General features: G+C 49.4%; 6 protein-coding genes across 6 annotated transcripts; 3 read left to right on the plus strand and 3 right to left on the minus strand.

The window, feature by feature from the left end:
- Nucleotides 1-50: 50 nt before the first annotated feature.
- On the plus strand, nucleotides 51-2,726 carry N7518_005361 (putative APSES transcription factor (MbpA); the record flags this gene model as incomplete). Its single annotated transcript, XM_057186288.1, has 3 exons — nucleotides 51-284; nucleotides 341-1,997; nucleotides 2,047-2,726. 3 exons carry the CDS (start codon nucleotides 51-53, stop codon nucleotides 2,724-2,726), a joined length of 2,571 nt encoding a protein of 856 aa, XP_057043058.1.
- Nucleotides 2,727-3,137: 411 nt separating this feature from the next.
- Nucleotides 3,138-4,736, plus strand: N7518_005362 (glycoside hydrolase family 5 protein; the record flags this gene model as incomplete). Its single annotated transcript, XM_057186289.1, has 4 exons — nucleotides 3,138-3,235; nucleotides 3,297-3,561; nucleotides 3,621-4,001; nucleotides 4,071-4,736. The coding sequence occupies 4 exons, from the start codon at nucleotides 3,138-3,140 to the stop codon at nucleotides 4,734-4,736; spliced, it is 1,410 nt and encodes a 469-aa protein (XP_057043059.1).
- Nucleotides 4,737-4,980: 244 nt separating this feature from the next.
- On the plus strand, nucleotides 4,981-7,806 carry N7518_005363 (tetratricopeptide repeat protein; the record flags this gene model as incomplete). Its single annotated transcript, XM_057186290.1, has 1 exon — nucleotides 4,981-7,806. One exon carries the CDS (start codon nucleotides 4,981-4,983, stop codon nucleotides 7,804-7,806), a length of 2,826 nt encoding a protein of 941 aa, XP_057043060.1.
- Nucleotides 7,807-7,976: 170 nt separating this feature from the next.
- Nucleotides 7,977-9,807, minus strand: N7518_005364 (DUF890 domain protein; the record flags this gene model as incomplete). Its single annotated transcript, XM_057186291.1, has 10 exons — nucleotides 7,977-8,405; nucleotides 8,484-8,747; nucleotides 8,840-8,930; nucleotides 8,983-9,112; nucleotides 9,159-9,232; nucleotides 9,282-9,380; nucleotides 9,431-9,441; nucleotides 9,493-9,568; nucleotides 9,627-9,674; nucleotides 9,728-9,807. The coding sequence occupies 10 exons, from the start codon at nucleotides 9,805-9,807 to the stop codon at nucleotides 7,977-7,979; spliced, it is 1,302 nt and encodes a 433-aa protein (XP_057043061.1).
- A 665-nt stretch (nucleotides 9,808-10,472) lies between these two features.
- On the minus strand, nucleotides 10,473-12,228 carry N7518_005365 (uncharacterized protein; the record flags this gene model as incomplete). Its single annotated transcript, XM_057186292.1, has 4 exons — nucleotides 10,473-11,476; nucleotides 11,531-11,599; nucleotides 11,649-11,889; nucleotides 11,941-12,228. The coding sequence occupies 4 exons, from the start codon at nucleotides 12,226-12,228 to the stop codon at nucleotides 10,473-10,475; spliced, it is 1,602 nt and encodes a 533-aa protein (XP_057043062.1).
- Nucleotides 12,229-16,017: 3,789 nt separating this feature from the next.
- Nucleotides 16,018-16,998, minus strand: N7518_005366 (uncharacterized protein; the record flags this gene model as incomplete). Its single annotated transcript, XM_057186293.1, has 2 exons — nucleotides 16,018-16,614; nucleotides 16,669-16,998. The coding sequence occupies 2 exons, from the start codon at nucleotides 16,996-16,998 to the stop codon at nucleotides 16,018-16,020; spliced, it is 927 nt and encodes a 308-aa protein (XP_057043063.1).
- Nucleotides 16,999-17,057: the final 59 nt, after the last annotated feature.

The raw sequence follows: 17,057 nt of genomic DNA on the forward strand, positions 1-17,057 counted from the left end.
TATCCCATCATTACCCGATTTGTAGGCTGATATTTCCTAAAAAGCCCAGCATGTCGTACTCACAGGGCAGTACAGGGTCGAATGGAATGGCCTACAACATGTTGAATGGTTCCCAATCCCTCTCCTCCACCCCTCGCGCAACTCCTCCGCCCCCGAAAGGATCTCAGATGTCCTCTTTCGGTTACTCCAACGGAATCTCACGAAGCTTTGGTGGATATGATGGAACCAACGAGTATGGTTCGGTAATGTCATACCAGGAGGAGTATAAACCACAGATTTACCGAGTTCGTGGTCTATATCCACACCCGCAGAGCATGCCACTGACGAGGCTCAAAAATAGGCTGTCTATTCTAATGTTGCTGTCTATGAAATGGAAGTGAATGGAGTTGCTGTGATGAAACGTCGGTCCGATTCTTGGTTGAACGCTACGCAAATTTTAAAAGTCGCTGGTGTTGTGAAAGCGAGACGAACGAAAACCCTCGAGAAAGAAATTGCGGCTGGTGAACACGAGAAAGTACAAGGCGGTTACGGAAAATACCAGGGGACGTGGGTCAACTACCAACGAGGCGTCGACCTCTGCAAAGAGTACCACGTTGAAGAAGCACTCCGGCCACTGCTCGAGTACGATATGAGCCCCGACGGCTCCGGAGCTCCTGCGCACGGATCAACGATAGATACACCCACAAAAGAGCAAGCAATGGCCGCGCAGCGCAAGCGCTTGTACAACGGCGGGGATAATCGCAGCGCGTCGCAGCCGCAGCAGGGAACCTTCTTCCAAAATATCTCGCGAACCGCCGCCACTGCTGTCAATGCCCTCAGCAAAGCGCGCTTCGACTCGCCCAGCTCTAATAGTCGTCGGCCCAGCATGGCGCGCAAGCCCTCACAGCAGATGAGCAGCCAGGAATCCGGGCTTGCATTCAGCAGCCAGCAGACCATGTACATGTCCGACAGCGGGTTTGGCAGCTTGCAAAATCGGTACCAGGTGCAAGATGACAACGAGGATCTTGCGGAACCTCCTCGAAAACGCATGCGCTCTACTTCACACCAAGGCCCCCCTATTGGTCTCACCCGAGAACCATCTAATCTATCTATGCTCGAACCTACACCCACAGAACCTAACGACTCATTCTATCAACATGTGGATCTTCCTCCCCCTCCTATTGATGATGGCTCGAAACGCGGCATTGAGTCCCTGGCGCCTGCTTCTACTCCCGAGAGATTCCAGAAGATGAAGCTCATTATGACATTGTTCCTTGATAAACGAACAAAAGACTTTACGAATCACCCGGCTTTGTTGGAGTTGACCGGGGATGATCTTGAGATTCCCCTTGATGAGTACCGAAACAATGCCCTACACTGGGCTGCGATGCTTGCCCGCATGCCACTGCTCAATGCTTTAGTAGCCAAGGGTGTCAGTATATCGCGAGTCAATGGTGCCGGAGAAACGGCCCTACAAAAGGCCGTGGGCACCAGGAACAACCTCGATTATCGAAGCTTCCCACGTTTGCTCCAGGTATTAGCCCCTACCATTGACATGGTCGATTACAGCGGACGTACCGTCCTGCACCATATCGCCATGATGGCTGCGACTGGTGGCGGCGGACATGTCTCCGCAAAGCATTACCTGGAAGCTCTTCTTGAGTTCACTGTACGACATGGCGGTATTGCCCCAAGTGCGAATGGAGATCATGCCACAAACGGGATCCCCGGCGGTGAAGTCATGTCTCTGGGACGGTTCATCTCTGAAATTGTCAACCTCCGCGATGATCAGGGCGATACGGCCCTCAATCTGGCAGGGCGTGCGCGCTCAGTCCTTGTCCCGCAACTCCTGGAAGTGGGCGCCGATCCTCATATTCCGAACCATACTGGCCTCCGCCCTGCAGATTACGGTGTTGGCGTTGACATGGTCGACGGAAACTCTCAATCTCAACAACCGGCTAATCGGAATGACACATTTATTGATCAATTGGCGAAATCGAAGAAAGAGATACTTGATGGTAAATATCTTCTCGCATTAATCTTCATCCTTACTAACCTGAAATACAGCGGCAATGTCCCAAATTAGCGCACTGGTCGAAGAAACACTTGGGGGAATTGACCGCGAGTTGGCTTCGAGCTTGACACAAAAACAAGAAACTTTCGATCACTGGCATACGAAGATCCGCGAGTCTGCGAAGGCTCGGCAGATCGAACAGAAACAACACGATGAGCTCAAACGCAGGAGTTCTGAGCGCGTAGAGCTAGACCGACGTATCAAGAATCTGGAGCGGTCATCTGAGGGGCTGTTGGTCACAGTGAACAATACACCAGGATTGGACGCGACCAAGACGGCTGTTATCGGTGATGCAGACCGAGATTCCGGTGTTGATGTCGCGACATTTGATGTCCTATTCCCTGAGGGTTTCGACCCAGCTTCCGGCTTCTCGGAACAGCAACTCTCCTTCCTGGCTACACTGCCAGCAACAGATCTGCTTAGGCGCCAGGCACAATGCTACAAAGAATTCAACGGAGAGATTCTAGCTGAAGTCGATTGTCTGAAAGCAAAGAACGCAGTTCTTGGCCAGAACTACCGTCGCATGGTGATGGCATGCACGGGCTGGACGGCGGAACAAGTAGATGACGCCGCGGAGGGCCTCACGCAATGCGTCAAGGAACTGAATGACAATCCCGTCCCCGAGGACGAAGCTATTGAGATTCTGATGCGGGATCGCGGGCAGGACTGGTAGTTAAATCTGATGTGTTGCATTATTCTCTGAGCGTTTGGGCGGCGTTGCTTCACTTGTCTACAAATACCCTGTTGGAATACATCCATGCCTGTTGGCACATGTCTTGTTATTTACGAGAAATGCAATTCTTGCACATTTATTCGTCTTGGCTGTGTGTACGTGTAGGCTAAATGTTGCAATATTAGCCGGTCGAGTTGGCTGCTAGGCTAGGTGGCTTGAGAAGCCCATGTTGGTTGCCGAGACATTTAGCCCATCCCCGCGTTTCACTTGCTTGCACTTTCGGATAAATAGCCTGCTGCGGATAAGTACTTATAGTCATGTGTAGCACTTCCCTATTCATCATTACAGGCATCGTTGTAGCTTTTAACAATTGCCATTACACTACGGAGTACGGAGTACTGAATCAACAATATGGCTACCAGCTTCCTTCACGTGAAGGGTGATATTATTGTTGACGGAAATGGAAAGGTGGTTGTGATGCGAGGAGCTGCTCTTGGAGGGTGGATGAAGTATGCAAATGATCGGATTGCCGTATCATTCCCCTGTCTTCAAACTGACATCCCATCTTAGTATGGAGAATTTCATCACAGGCTTCGCAGGCCACGAAGCCCAGCACCGCGCCGCCATGCGCCGAGTCCTAGGACAACAGAGATATGAATTCTTCTTCGACAAATGGCTAGAGTACTTCTTCACCGAAGCGGATGCCAAATTCTTCGCCGAGTTAGGGTTGAACTGTCTGCGTCTGCCTTTCAACTACCGCCACTTTGAAGACGATATGAATCCTCGGGTGCTAAAGGAATCAGGGTTCAAACATTTGGACCGAGTCGTCGATCTGGTCGGTGTTTCACATATTCATCTGCATGGGGGTAGTGACTAATCTCGATAGCCTTATAGTGCGCAGCCCACAGGATCTATACCATCCTGGATATGCACGCTGTCCCCGGTGGCCAGAACCCAGACTGGCATTCTGACAATCCTACCAGCTATGCTGCTTTCTGGGATTACAAAGACCACCAAGACCGGACTGTCTGGCTCTGGGAGCAGATTGCCGCCAGGTACAGAGATAATCCTTGGGTTGCTGGGTACAACCCGCTCAATGAACCTTGCGATCCTGAGCATGTACGACTACCCGCATTCTATGCTCGTGTTGAAAAGGCAATTCGCAATATCGATCCGAATCATATAATGTGGCTGGATGGTAATACGTTTGCGATGGAATGGAAGGGGTTTGACGAGGCGCTGCCGAACTGCGTGTATGCCATGCATGATTACTCAGTGAGCTTCACATTCCTTTCGAGGTCGTGAGACAAGAGCGTTCTTGTTCTAATACGATATAATCTCTAGTCAATGGGCTTCCCTACCGGCGATCGCTACAAAGGCACAATCGAACAAAAAGAACGCCTTGAACGGGGGTACCTGCGCAAAGCGCAATTCATGAGCGAGAACAAGACCCCCGTCTGGAATGGGGAGTTCGGACCCGTCTACGCAGATCATATTCTTGACTTCGATGCCGAGACTGTTAATCAGGAGCGATACAACCTCCTTGGTGACCAGCTGCGCATCTACGACAAGTATAACATCAGTTGGTCGATCTGGCTCTACAAGGACATTGGTCTGCAGGGTATGATCTACACGAATCCTGAGAGCAAGTGGAACAAGACGCTCAAACCTTTTCTGGACAAGAAGAGAGACTTCTGGCTGGATAAATGGGGCCGTCGGCCTAAGTCTGAGCCCGAGGCGGCTTTGAAGCCTTTGCTCGAGTGGATTGACCGCGTTAGTCCAACTGCGAAGGAAACTTATCCCACGTCGTGGAATACGGAGTTGCATGTCATGCGGAATGTGTTTTACACTTTCTTGGCGGCTTCGTTTGTGGATGAGTTTGCTGAATTGTTTCGAGGAAGCAGTGAGAAGGATCTGGAAGAATTGGCCAGGAGTTTCCACTTTGAGAGTTGCATACAGCGAGAGGGTCTGAATCGTATACTCAAGGATCACGCACATGCATCTCATTGATTCTGAGCAAGAGTCAGCTTGGTATAGCATACTATAATAAATTGGACTTTCACGACTGATTTTGGTGGAGAGGTGATATAAGCAGGGTGTGGCAATAGTATCCGTTTCCGGCGATATTCCGGCTTTTACCTAAATACCACGCACTATTGCTATCCACACACTATCGATAAGCCAGAAAAATCGAAAAAGACGCGGGGCACATTTTCGACTTCGAGGTCGTTAAAGGTTACTAGAGGGATTTGACATGGCTGAATCTCCTGCGTATCCGTCCAGTCTGGACAGCATCTACGATGCCGCATCATCTCTCAAAGACCGCATCGATCCAATCCGATTGACGTCAGACAACATTGTCCCGATCCTCAACCTGCCCCTCACTCATAAGGTGCTGGGCCATGACGCCTCAGAAGAGTCCCTTGCACAGGTTGCAAGCGGCGAGATCTCATATACAACCTTCGTCGCCGATCAGGCCCGCGCCGCGCTCCAGTCTAGCGATGACTTGACTACGGAACAAAAACAATCGCAACTTCTGCATCTTGGACTAGCAGCCTTGTTCAGCTTCCTGCAGTCCAACGTTACCGGTCCTCCCCTCGAATTCAGCTCGGCCGAAGCTGTGCTTCCCTCTGTTCTGCGAACAGAACGGACAACCCTCAAAACCGTGCGGGCAAAGATCATCCGCGATCTAACACTGGATGGAGAAGCTGCTTACAAGCTCACACCCAACCCGGAATTGTTTGCTGTGGCTAAGGCTCTGCTGGCCGATGTGAGCAGTGATGGACCGCTTGTGACAAAGACTGCGCGTATGCGCACCAACTTTCTTCACCAAAAAATGCTTTCGGAGGTCACAAGTACACTCCAGGATGTCATCTACAAGGATGTTGAGATCCTGGACAAGGCTGAGTTGACCTCAGACGAGAGGAGTCGGTTTCTGCTGGAAAAGGCCATTATCCATACACACCATGGATTCGATGCCAAGGCACGGGAAGATATTACTCAGGCGGCCAAGGTGCGGAGGTTCGAGTTTGCGCTGACCGGAAAGATGGGCAAGCGTACAAAGTTCCAAGACCGTGATATTAGTCAGTTGGTCGTGTTGGCTAAGAGTGCCGATGAGACATCACCATCACAATCTTCGGAGCCTTCCGGGCCTAAGAACCTGAACTTGGACGACGACACCCTTCTCGAGGCAATCTCTTTCTCCGACCAAAAGCCCGACGAACAATCCTTGGCAATTCAGGATAAGGTTTCCCCAGCTTTGGATGCTATTGATGCCAACAATCAGCCTATTCTCAACCCCGTTGACTCTGCTCTTCTACTCGCACTGGCATCTGCCATTACTAATACCTCGCCTGAGAATGGCCTCACCCGAGAGGAAACAAACCCCTACGCCATTCGAGTGCTTGATGGTGGTAGCTCCAACTGGCAGATCTATACCCAAGCACTTTTGGTCCGCAGTCGGGTAGAGGGCTACCGTTCCCGTACTGTTGAGAGAGCCGTGCTGCAGATGCAGGCTTTGGTGGATCAGGTCATTGCGGATACCGCAACCAGCGACGACGCAGCTCAGAATGAATCAGGCGACCCTACAACTTTCCTGCCGCGCCCTGAGCAGTCTGAGTCTGCCCCGGCCGCTGACAGACTCGAGCACATCTGGATCCTAGACTTCTCAACAAGATGGAGCCTCGAGGCTGAGCTTGCGAAGCGCTGGGTTGATCTTGGTGGTCTACGCACCGCACTTGAGATCTACGAGAGACTACAAATGTGGGCCGAGGCCGCGCTTTGCTATGCCGCCACCGAGCGCGAGGGCAAGGCGAAGAAACTCATCCGCCGCCAGCTTTACCAGGCCACCGGCCCAGATGAAAATGACGAAAATGAACAATTCGAAGGACCAGAGCGGTCACCACTACCAGCAGATGCCCCACGCTTGCTCTGTATCATGGGAGATATTGACAAGGACGAAAAGATGTACGAGCGCGCCTGGGAAGTCTCCGGGGAACGATACGCCCGCGCCCAGCGGTCCCTGGCCCGCCATTATCTCACCTCCACACCACCGGAATTGGAAAAGGCCGAGATAGCCTATAAAAAGAGTTTGCACATCAACCGCCTGAACCACGGTGCATGGTTCGCTCTCGGCTGCGTGCAGCTCGAGCTCCAGAAATGGGCAGAAGCAACCGACACCTTCACCCGCACCGTCCAACTGGACGATACCGACGGCCAGGCATGGAGTAACCTTGCCGCCGCGATGCTGCGCATGCCCGACTCGGAGCCCGCCCCAGAGATTATCGACAAGGCCACTGGCGAAGTCTCCGCCGCCGAAGTCGACCCCTACAAGCGCAAGCGCGAGGCTCTATCGGCACTCCAGCGCGCAGCGCAACTGAAGGGCACTGACGCCCGCATTTGGGACAACGTCCTGACAGTCGCAGCATCTATCCCGCCCCCGGCAACACCATTCCGCGATGTGATTACCGCGCAGAAGCGCATTATCGAGCTCGTCGGCACAAAGCAGGGCGAAAAGTGCATTGACGTGGCGATCCTGAGCATGCTCGTTGACTTCCTGAACGTGGCGTTCGAGTACGAGGCATTGCTTATCCGCTCTGACGATCCATCCGAAGCCCCGATTGTTCGCACCGGTACTATTCCCGGCCAGATCATCTCGCTGATCGATCAGAATGTCGTCCCGCTTATAACACACTCTGCGGTTCTGTGGCAGATTGTTGCTCGCGTCGAAGTCTTCCGTCATCGGCCGTCTAAGGCGTTCGAAGCTCACGAGAAGGCGTGGCGTGCTGCTGTTGCTGCTAATGCTCAGGGTGCTTTCCAGATGGGTGATGAGAAGCCCTGGCTTGAGATTGTGCGGGCTACAGAGAAACTTGTGAGGGATGGGTATGCTAAGTTTGGTCCTATGGACCGTGAAGATCAGAAGATTGAGGGTGATCATGAGCCTGAGCTTGTTGCGAAAGACTGGCGGTTTAAGGCTCGAAGTGCCGTGAGAGGAATTTTGGGCAAGGGCAAAGAATTCTGGGATGGCACGGAAGGCTGGGACCGCTTGAAGCAGTTGCAGTCTGAGGTTACGGCCAATTAGTACATATATCCCTTGATGCTGTTTATGAATCATATAGATTAGCTCGCTCATATGGCAGGTGCAATGCCTACAAAAGTCATATACCAAGTTCAACATTATTCAAATCTCCTCATCTTGATTGATAAATCAAGGCTATTCAGAGTCACAGCTAGAGTCATAATCTTAGGGAATCATTTTGATTCCAACTTTCTCTTCACCATCCCGCAAAAGCTCTCGAACAAGACGGTGTCTGTCCCCTGGGCCCAGCGAACTAAAACCTTCACCTCTCTCTCGTCCGGTTTCTGTCCCCGGACCAGCCGTATCTGCAGACGTACTCCCAGCGCCATCTGGTCCGGAATCACCTTCAATTTAGCCGCACCCTCCTCACCGGCAAGTTTCATTTTCCGACGTGCGAATCTCGACCATACATTCTCAGAAGCGAATCCCGTCCCGGCAGAACGTGTCTGATCCCAGGCCCAAAACCAAGGCAACGATCTGAGCTCTGCATCTATAGTAGCAGTTGCAGTGTCAATAGACGTGCCAGGTGGTAGAGTGAATGTGTAATCTGCAGGAAAAGGCAAAAGACTCTTCGGGCAGCCGGGGATTCCACGCGCAATATTCTAGAGCAACGATTAGACATGGCGCACAAAACACAGGCGCAAACTGAAGTGGGTTAAAGGTAGCAAAGTAGGACTTACCATGGCAGGCCTTCGGTCTCCCCACGACCACGCCACGGCCCAGCGCTTCGTTTTGCTTCCCTGCTCGAACTCGGTGACGGCGAAATTGGTGATTCCATGCTTGATCAGCATCTCTACGAGTACGTTGATACTGCTCAATTTGCCGAGCATGGATGTGTACCACTGGATGCGGTCACGCAGCTGGAGACTCTCGTCGATCATTTGCTTCACGAAAGCCACTTCTCCTCCGTGAGTCACCATTTCGACTTCTGCGCCGGTGCAGGTCTTCACGTAAGTTAGTACGGTATGGTACGTAAGTGGAATATGGTGGGTGATGTATGGTCGCTTCGCGTTGAGAGTGAAGCAATAACACTCACCGAAAATGGATCTCGTTCTTTCTGCTCAGCAGACTGCTTCAGCTCATTGGGCGAGGCATAAAAGGGTGGGTTGCACATGGTAAAATCAAGGCTGGTTAATGGTCAGGTACTATTCTAGCAAGTCTTAACTGGGGGAGACTCACGTTTGGTGACCTAGCTTTTCTAACGGGAAGAGGGGTCCGTTGGGGTCAGAATTTACAATCTGAATTCGTGATCCGAGATTGTTCAGAGCTACGTTATGCTGGGAGGTGCGGATATTGTTCGAGTCGATGTCTGGTTGGTCAGTGGATGCCGAATATCTTCGGGCTGAAGGACATACCTGTTGCTACAAAGTTCCAGCGCGGCCGTGTCGCGCAGCCCAGAAGTGGGTAGATAGCGATGCATCCCGTTCCGCTTCATTTTGTCAGACATGATCCAGAGATTGGAGGGACTCATTGCTTACATATCGAGGCCGACGACCTCCCGGTCCCGGTCATATTCTTCATGCAGTCCTCCGGCGGTGGAGTCAAGGAGGTCATGTAGCCAGAGGATGTAGTTGAGTCTATGCTACATGTCAGACATGGGTCTAAGCCGTCATTCGGGATGACATACCTATTTGGTACCTAAAATCAAGTCAACACGTGTCCATAAGAATAGTTTTAGTATCTGCATACCGGTGGACACAGTCGATCCTCGGGGATCTCAACTTTCAGGTCAAAATCTTGTTGCAGGAGGGTGGTGGTGAGTTGTCTGCATGATGCAAATCAGATCCACTCCCGAAGTTAGACGTTAGAGTCCTCCAACTTACCGGACGGCCGCTGGATCAGTAAAGTCCAGTTGTCCGTTTGGTTTCAAGCTGTATTCGATTAGCACTTGTCTTTCTGTTAGAACAGAGGCCTTTTCACGTACTGTTTGGCGAAGTCGCGCGATTGCAGCCCCAAGGCTGCAAAATCGACGTCATTTTTGTAGAGGCTTCGGACAGACTCCATGCTATTTCGTGGAGTTTCTCAGTTTACTTGATATTATTGAAAGAACTGGAATGTGGTCGGTGAAAAGGAAAGCAAAGTTCACGGCGCATAGGGAGGCCGGTGTTGGCAAGCGGGTAGAGGGCGAAAGCGGCCATCTGGAACTTTGACCGCGTTGATGTATTAGGCAGAAAACCATATAGAACATATAACTATGACCTACGCCAATGCATGTAGGTTCCAGACTACATAATTGATCTCAGGAAGAAACTGATATAAAAACCAGTAGTGACAGAGGTTTAAAATAAAGAAATAGCAGGGTCTACGGAAGATATATGGATACCAATTAAGAAGGCGGAGAGGAACGCGGTAGGTTGAAATGCAAGTTCCGGGTGGCTGCTATCGTCGAGCCTCACCTTACGTCACCCTTATACGGGCATATAACCTCAAGAAAGTTAAAGATGCCGAAGTGAGATGCTACCCAGATGTAGTAGTATTTGCCATTTTGTAAAGACGTGTATGAAACAAAAATAAATAATCACCAAAAGTATGAGTGAGAAGTGAAACCATGTAAGCACCGCTTTTTACTACCCCAAATCGTCAAGTCGTGATAGGCCCAATTATATACTTTTCCCCCTTCTATTCCCAATTCCCCGTTTTTCCATTCCAGATATATCGATCGTTTTCATTTAGACGGAAATTTCCTTCTTCTGAAGGCGCTCTTGGCGCTCAAGACGCCATCCATAACCCCACTTCATCTCAGCCATGAGAAGCGGGACCATCGCGAGGATAATGCCAGCGAGCATGACAAATGCGAACTGGGCAGTGAGAGCATCGATGATAGCCTGAGAAGCCGCGACACCAGCAGCACCAATGAAGCATCTCATCAGGTTGTTGACTGCCGTTGCACTAGCACTAGCACCGGGGTACAAGTCGATGACGAGTGTGCTGTTAATGGTGAAGATAGCGGTGGAGCCATAGGCTATGAGAAACTGCAGGATAATTGGAACTGCAAGGTGTGTGCGGAGGGACACTCCGTAGACGGCGACACAGACAATGAAGATAGCCGTGATCCACCAAGTGTTGCGCATGCGGGCATACTCGATGGGGAAATCGGGGTAGCTCTTTAAGCTGATGCGAGTATTGATCGGAAGGTTGTGCTGCTGACAATATTCACGTTCCGTTCGCTTGTGATTGTAGTCCATCAGGTATCCGATTGTATACGAGCCGGCCATGCATCCAAAACCATTGCCGAGGAAGGTCAGGCCAACTTCCATTGAGTTCAGGCCGTATTGTTTTTCGAATAGGTCCGATGTGGAGGATGTCACCATCGACCACACTGTGTACACAATGCTGCCGAAGAGAAGGGTGATGAAGACATCCTTCTCGCATAAAAAGGCGAGGGGTGCTAGCACGGTCTTTAAGGTCACCTTGCCCTTCTTTCCGCAGGGGATTGAATCTTCCTGTACGTCTTTCTGTCCGCAAATAGAGTAGATGACTGGCTTGTGAATGCCTTTGAGGGGAACCGTGCCGTTTCCAGCAATAGAGCGGAGTGTTTCGGGGAGGAAAAACATGATAGACAAAAGACTGATTCCGGATGCAATAACCAAGAACCAGAAGATAGATCGGAACCCAAGGTATTGAGAGAGGATTCCACCGAATACTGGTCCAACTCCTTGTCCCAACATGCGGACTAGATACTGTTAGCTCAGAATATAGCAGTGTATCCAAGCAGCAGGCTACTTACCACCACCAAATATTCCAATCAAGCTGCCTCGTTCCGCTGAGGTGGTAATATCACCAATGACACCAGCACCTAGGAAAGTTAGCTAAGACACAAGACATGGATGATTAATGTATCATACCAATTGAGATGGTGGCTGCACTTCCGGCAGCTTGCAGCGCTCGAAAAGCCATAAGTTCACCATAGTTGGTAGAGACAGCCAAAGCAATGTTCGAAATAATGTATACACTAAATGTTCCGATAAAAATCACACGACGGCCCAATGCATCAGAGAAAGAACCCCAGAAGCTCGGGGCAAGGCCTTGAACAATCATGTATATCGTGATAGTCAAGGTAGCTAGAGACATGGAGATATCGAGTTCCTATATCGCCGTTAACAAGTGGCCAAATCTATAGTGCTTAAGTTGACCAACCTTTGCAACTTCTGACAGCGCAGGGAAGTAGATGTTTGAAGATAGCGGCGAGAAGATGGCGGCGAAAGAGACAATAATAACCATTAACAATTTGCGAGACCGAGTGAACACATGATATGGTGGTTCTTCTGGGGCTTGGGCTTCAAGATTGATTGACTCTGCTGGTGTCGATGATACCGAGAATCCTTTCTCATATTCAGGCGAGAGATTAGGGCTTGAGTTGACCGACTTGTCTGTGACCTCAGGATCCCTGAGGGTTTCTGCTGAACTGTAGTGGGACAAAGTCATGGTGAATAATTATTATAGAATATGAAGACAACACTGGCTGTTATCAACAGATACAAATCATTGACAATAGAATAGAAAGTATGGCTTCATTCGGCTCACAGTTTTAGAGATATAGAAAGCTAAATGATAGAATGGAGACATCCTTTTGTATCTCAATTCCAACAGGAAACCCCTATAGGGCATATTCCAAAATACAAACAATATTAGAAGACCTACATCTGAGAGTCAACCAAATGTGCTCCACAGTGGGTTCGACTAGGGATCACTATACCCTCCCCTTGATAGTAGAAAATGGCACGGATAATACTTATCTGGTAACCCCAATGTCGCTCAATTTGATACATACGGGCCACGATCAGCAGTTGAAATACTCGAGGTTCTAATCCACGAGCTTCCAGAATGACTTACACCTCTAGTCTAGACGGCTACATGTCTATTGTATCATCTCTAGGCCCCGAATGCTGACTTCTACCCCAAGGAAATCATATTTCTGATACTTCTGGGAGCTACCCACGAGAGGTTGGGGCCTGGTTAACTATGGATGAATAGTTTTAATACCTAGGTTCATAGGGCAGATTCCAGTACCCACTGGGATTCCTTCTAGTCTCCATATACGCGTAATGGAATCGATCTGCATATAATATGCAGCACGCAGGTCCGGTTTCACTCTCAAGACTTGGAGTCGGAGAAAATATGTCGGGGAAATGTTGCTTGGCACTCAATTACTTTTTCTCGATTCAGCTCCGCAGAATCTTTCGTTTCCTATGTTGTAAAGACCCCGAAAGTGTGCGGGATTAGGGAGGTACGATAAACTAGTTAACCAATCCACTAATTGTTTCCAAGCAGCAGCGGATAGATATCTCGACTACAGGAAAAGAGAAGCTGAAACCTGATTTCTGTTCCAGGGTCTCATTTTCCCCACGTGTCGAATATTAGCCATTTTGATAACATATATGTCAAGCAAATGCCAAGCTTCGTCATTTACCCTGGTCAATATTGATACAGGTGAGATTATTGGACAGAATACGCCATTGAATTACGTGTGCATTCCCCCTTGACCGATCTATATAGGGAATCTTAACCCTTGCTGTTGACAAGTCGTTAATCGGGGACCCACAAAGGGGGCGTCTGACTACAGGGCTTAGCATCACAACCCAATGACATGCATTATGATTCCAGATATGTGATACTGCGTATAACATATGGAGTACCTTACGGAGTATAATTGATACAGAGGCCGTTCAGCTTGTCGATCATATCCTGTCTAGCGCGAACCTTGTCCCGAGAGAAAGTCTTGGACGCACTTCTTCTCCTATCCATATATATCTAGCAATGTAGCTAGCTGCATCGGTCAGTAGCTTGCGGGGTACCATAAAGTACACAACATAGAGAGTACAATATACTAGGTACGGTGCAAGCTTTTCCACATAGATTATAGCTTAGTCTTTCTATCTGACTCCACTGATGCGGCACCCCTAGAAATCTTAGCGGAACCGCCAAGAGTTCGTCGTCGTCTCCGGTTGATCATTGAATTGCACATCGCTTCGTAATTGAGCGTCGACTTTACACTTTCGGGGTGTTTTTCTATCTGCCCAACCTCCAGCTCGGTTAAGGCTGGCCAGGGCTATCTACCCCTGTAAGGCTGATGCAGCTTCCCATCTTGGCAACCTGATAGAACTCAATTTTTTATACCTCAGTTTTGATGCCCAATGCCAAGACTCCGGTTTCACGGCAAGAACGGTCTCCTATAATCTACTCTGTGCTCCGTAACTCCTTCGCTGCTGCGGATGCCGATTCTCGGGTACCCGATATGGACTCCGTTAGTGCACGTTGGGTACATGCAGTGTAGTTAGTTTCATTAGTAGATTGGCCTGACATGGTGCAATTCCCCACTTCTAAACAATATAGGGGGTCCAAACCCTCAATGTGGTTAGGTTATAGCTTCATTTTCAAGTCTCCGAGTTATTGTGGTGTTGAACGCCTCGATTTAGCAAATTATCTGTCAACGTTGTGGCCCCAATGCAAGTTTTTCTTCTTTTTCTTCTAGCTGTGGAATAGAGAATTGGATCTTAACTTGCGAATTCTCTCAAGGTTTCTTGAACAATAATTTCTATACACTTTACTTTCAAATTTGGGAGATATGGTAGATCCCCCTGACAGGTATGACAATCTTCATCTGAAACACAGTATACGGAGTAATCATATGGATCTAACGATACTAGCGGAGAAAATAAAGATGATTGTTACGAACGGATGAGGCTGTGTCTGATCTATTTGCCTGGCGCTTCAATAAACAAGCGCTTTGACCAGGGGATTTGCAGATCTGATGCAGCCCCTGGCTTTCTTGGCCCGCTAAAGGAACTTGACACACACAAGCTAACTAATATAAATGATAAAGGATTCCAGAGCGTCCCACGAAGGTTTTGAGGTGATTTACCGCAAAGGAACCCTAGCATGTCGTTATCGCATCAAACGACGTCCTCGGTGTCCTCCGCCAAACTGCTGATCATTTTGTCTTCTCCCGCCTAAGTGTCCTCTATTAACAGCAACGTTGAAAGTGCCTCTCAAAATGAATGTAATGGACCTTCTTGGCATCATGCCGGGTCCAGAACAAAAATTTAGATGGGAGACACCCTGTAAGTTTCTTTCATACCCCACAGGGCAGGGCCCTTCAGAACGCCCCTGATCGTCGGCGTATGGAGCCCGTGTGTAGATCTGGCGATTGAGTAAGTTGTTCCCATGTTGTAACTAGTTAGTTATGGATATCTTAATTTGATAGTACTGAGCTGTGGAAATGTTTGTTTCAGGATAACCACGCTATATGATATATTGCACTACCCCCCTGGTGAAACATGCTACCGATATTATAGAAGACCTTTTAGACAGTATCTAATGGCGTTATATAACCACCATGGTTTAAACCGAAGAAAGTGACCTGATTGTCTATGTTTAATAGCAAATATACACGTTGTTCTAGGATAGAGTTATCAACTCTGCTTCGGATGAAAGAGACCACAGAGACATACCCAGCCAGTTTTGGATAAAAATATACAAGATCTCGCAATAACCAGTGGATATATATCTCACCTAATTACGGATGCCACTAGTCAGTGGAAGTGTAGCTATAGATTAAATATTGAGATGCCCGAGCGAAAGTTCTTGACATGGCATGATTGTCAAACGGTTTATTATCTCTATCGAATAGATATGTCGCACCTCTAATTCTTCGACGGCTGGGGATAGAAAATCAAAGCGAGACTTCCATTCACCGAAGCCGTCCGCATTGTTGGTCGCATTGAATGCACAGATCAATGTATGCGCACAAGTCACGAAGTCTCGCTTCCCAAATGAATTGATCGTGCTGATAACACCGTGAACATGCGGTTGGGATCCGTAAACCTTTGTAATCCATTAAGAGATCAACACGATCGACCAAGCTTTCGCGAACGTGGAGTTGAACATGAAACACGCTGGAAGAAAGGCCGGGAGCACGTATATCGGGTGAACTCGTACCATGTCCCGACCAATGACGAGGTCCTGGTGCGAAATTTCAAGAAATGTATGCCAAATCACCAGCCGATTTGGACGTGTCTTGAGTAACGAGGCTCGGCTCGGCTCGGATGATCGAAGTCGCAACTCACGACGCGTGAGAGATCAAGGCCGGAGCGGACATGGCGTGTGGATCATGCAGCCATCTATCTCTTGTGTTGAAGTAGCGTGGGTAGGCAATGTCAGACGAAGAAGCATATTAGCCTAACAATGGGAGAAGCCATCGCAAATATCGTGATCTTAGCGCTTGTCCCCTCTGCCACCACCGCGGCCACCGCCTCGGCCACCTCTACCACCCCCGCCGCCTCTGCCGCCTCTTGTTTTGCCCTTTCCTCTCCCACCCATCATACGGCGCCCTGACGCCTGGACACGAGCGATGTCGTCTTTGTTTAGGTTCAAAGTGCCTCCTGAGAACCTGCCCACGGAGGATCCGGCAAGACCCCGCTCTCTTCGCCCGTTGTTGCTCGATTTATGTACCTTGTTAGGCTTCTCGAGGATGATGCCGTTCTCCTTGGCCTCTTGGCGGCGTCTATCTTCCTTTGATTCAGCCTTGGCTTTGATGCCTCTTCGGTGCGCAGTAGGCATTTTAGTTTGCGCATAGAGCGAAGTTTTGGCTCCGAGGGATTGCATGCGCATATCCAAAGCCTTCAAACGGTTCTTTCCAGTGGGCGCCAGATCATTGGCGGAGTCAAGAAGGTGTGACTCCTTAAGCAGTCTCTGCAATGCAAGATCATGCTTGAGGTTTGCAGAGTCGTGGGCGTCTTCTTCTTCTTCTTTTTTGGATGTAGGCTCTAGGTCGGCGCTCGGCTTATCTAAGTCGGACAACAGTTTTCCACTCTGTAGGTCTCAGTGTTAGCATGGCCTTTCAACGCATTGAGGCCTAGCACGTACCATAAACGCCTTCCAGGTCTTCTTATCCATTCTGTCTTCTGGTGCCGCGTAGGCATCCGTGTGTTCGACCACCTCAACTTGGTTGCTTTCGTCACTGATATCGGACATCCCATCCCAGTCACCTTCTGACCCAGAGAAATCAGAGTCATCGTCTTCTTCATTCCCTACTTCAGTAGATTTGGCGGTAGGAGCTGGCAAATCAAGTGGCTCAAATTGTGCTTCGAATAGTCTGCGGAATACGTCGTGCGCATTGTCCACTGGAGGAGGGCTGTCTTCCTTGGTTTGGGGCTTAGAAACCACAGTGGTTTCTCTTTTTCGTTTCACAATCATGGTGAATGTGCTATCGACTAAATTGTAAAATCGAACACTCGCGTCTCGAACCAAAAGTT

The sequence above is a fragment of the Penicillium psychrosexuale genome (assembly GCF_028828465.1).
Source record: "Penicillium psychrosexuale strain IBT 29551 chromosome Unknown utg000003l, whole genome shotgun sequence".
Taxonomy (NCBI): Eukaryota; Fungi; Ascomycota; class Eurotiomycetes; order Eurotiales; family Aspergillaceae; genus Penicillium; species Penicillium psychrosexuale.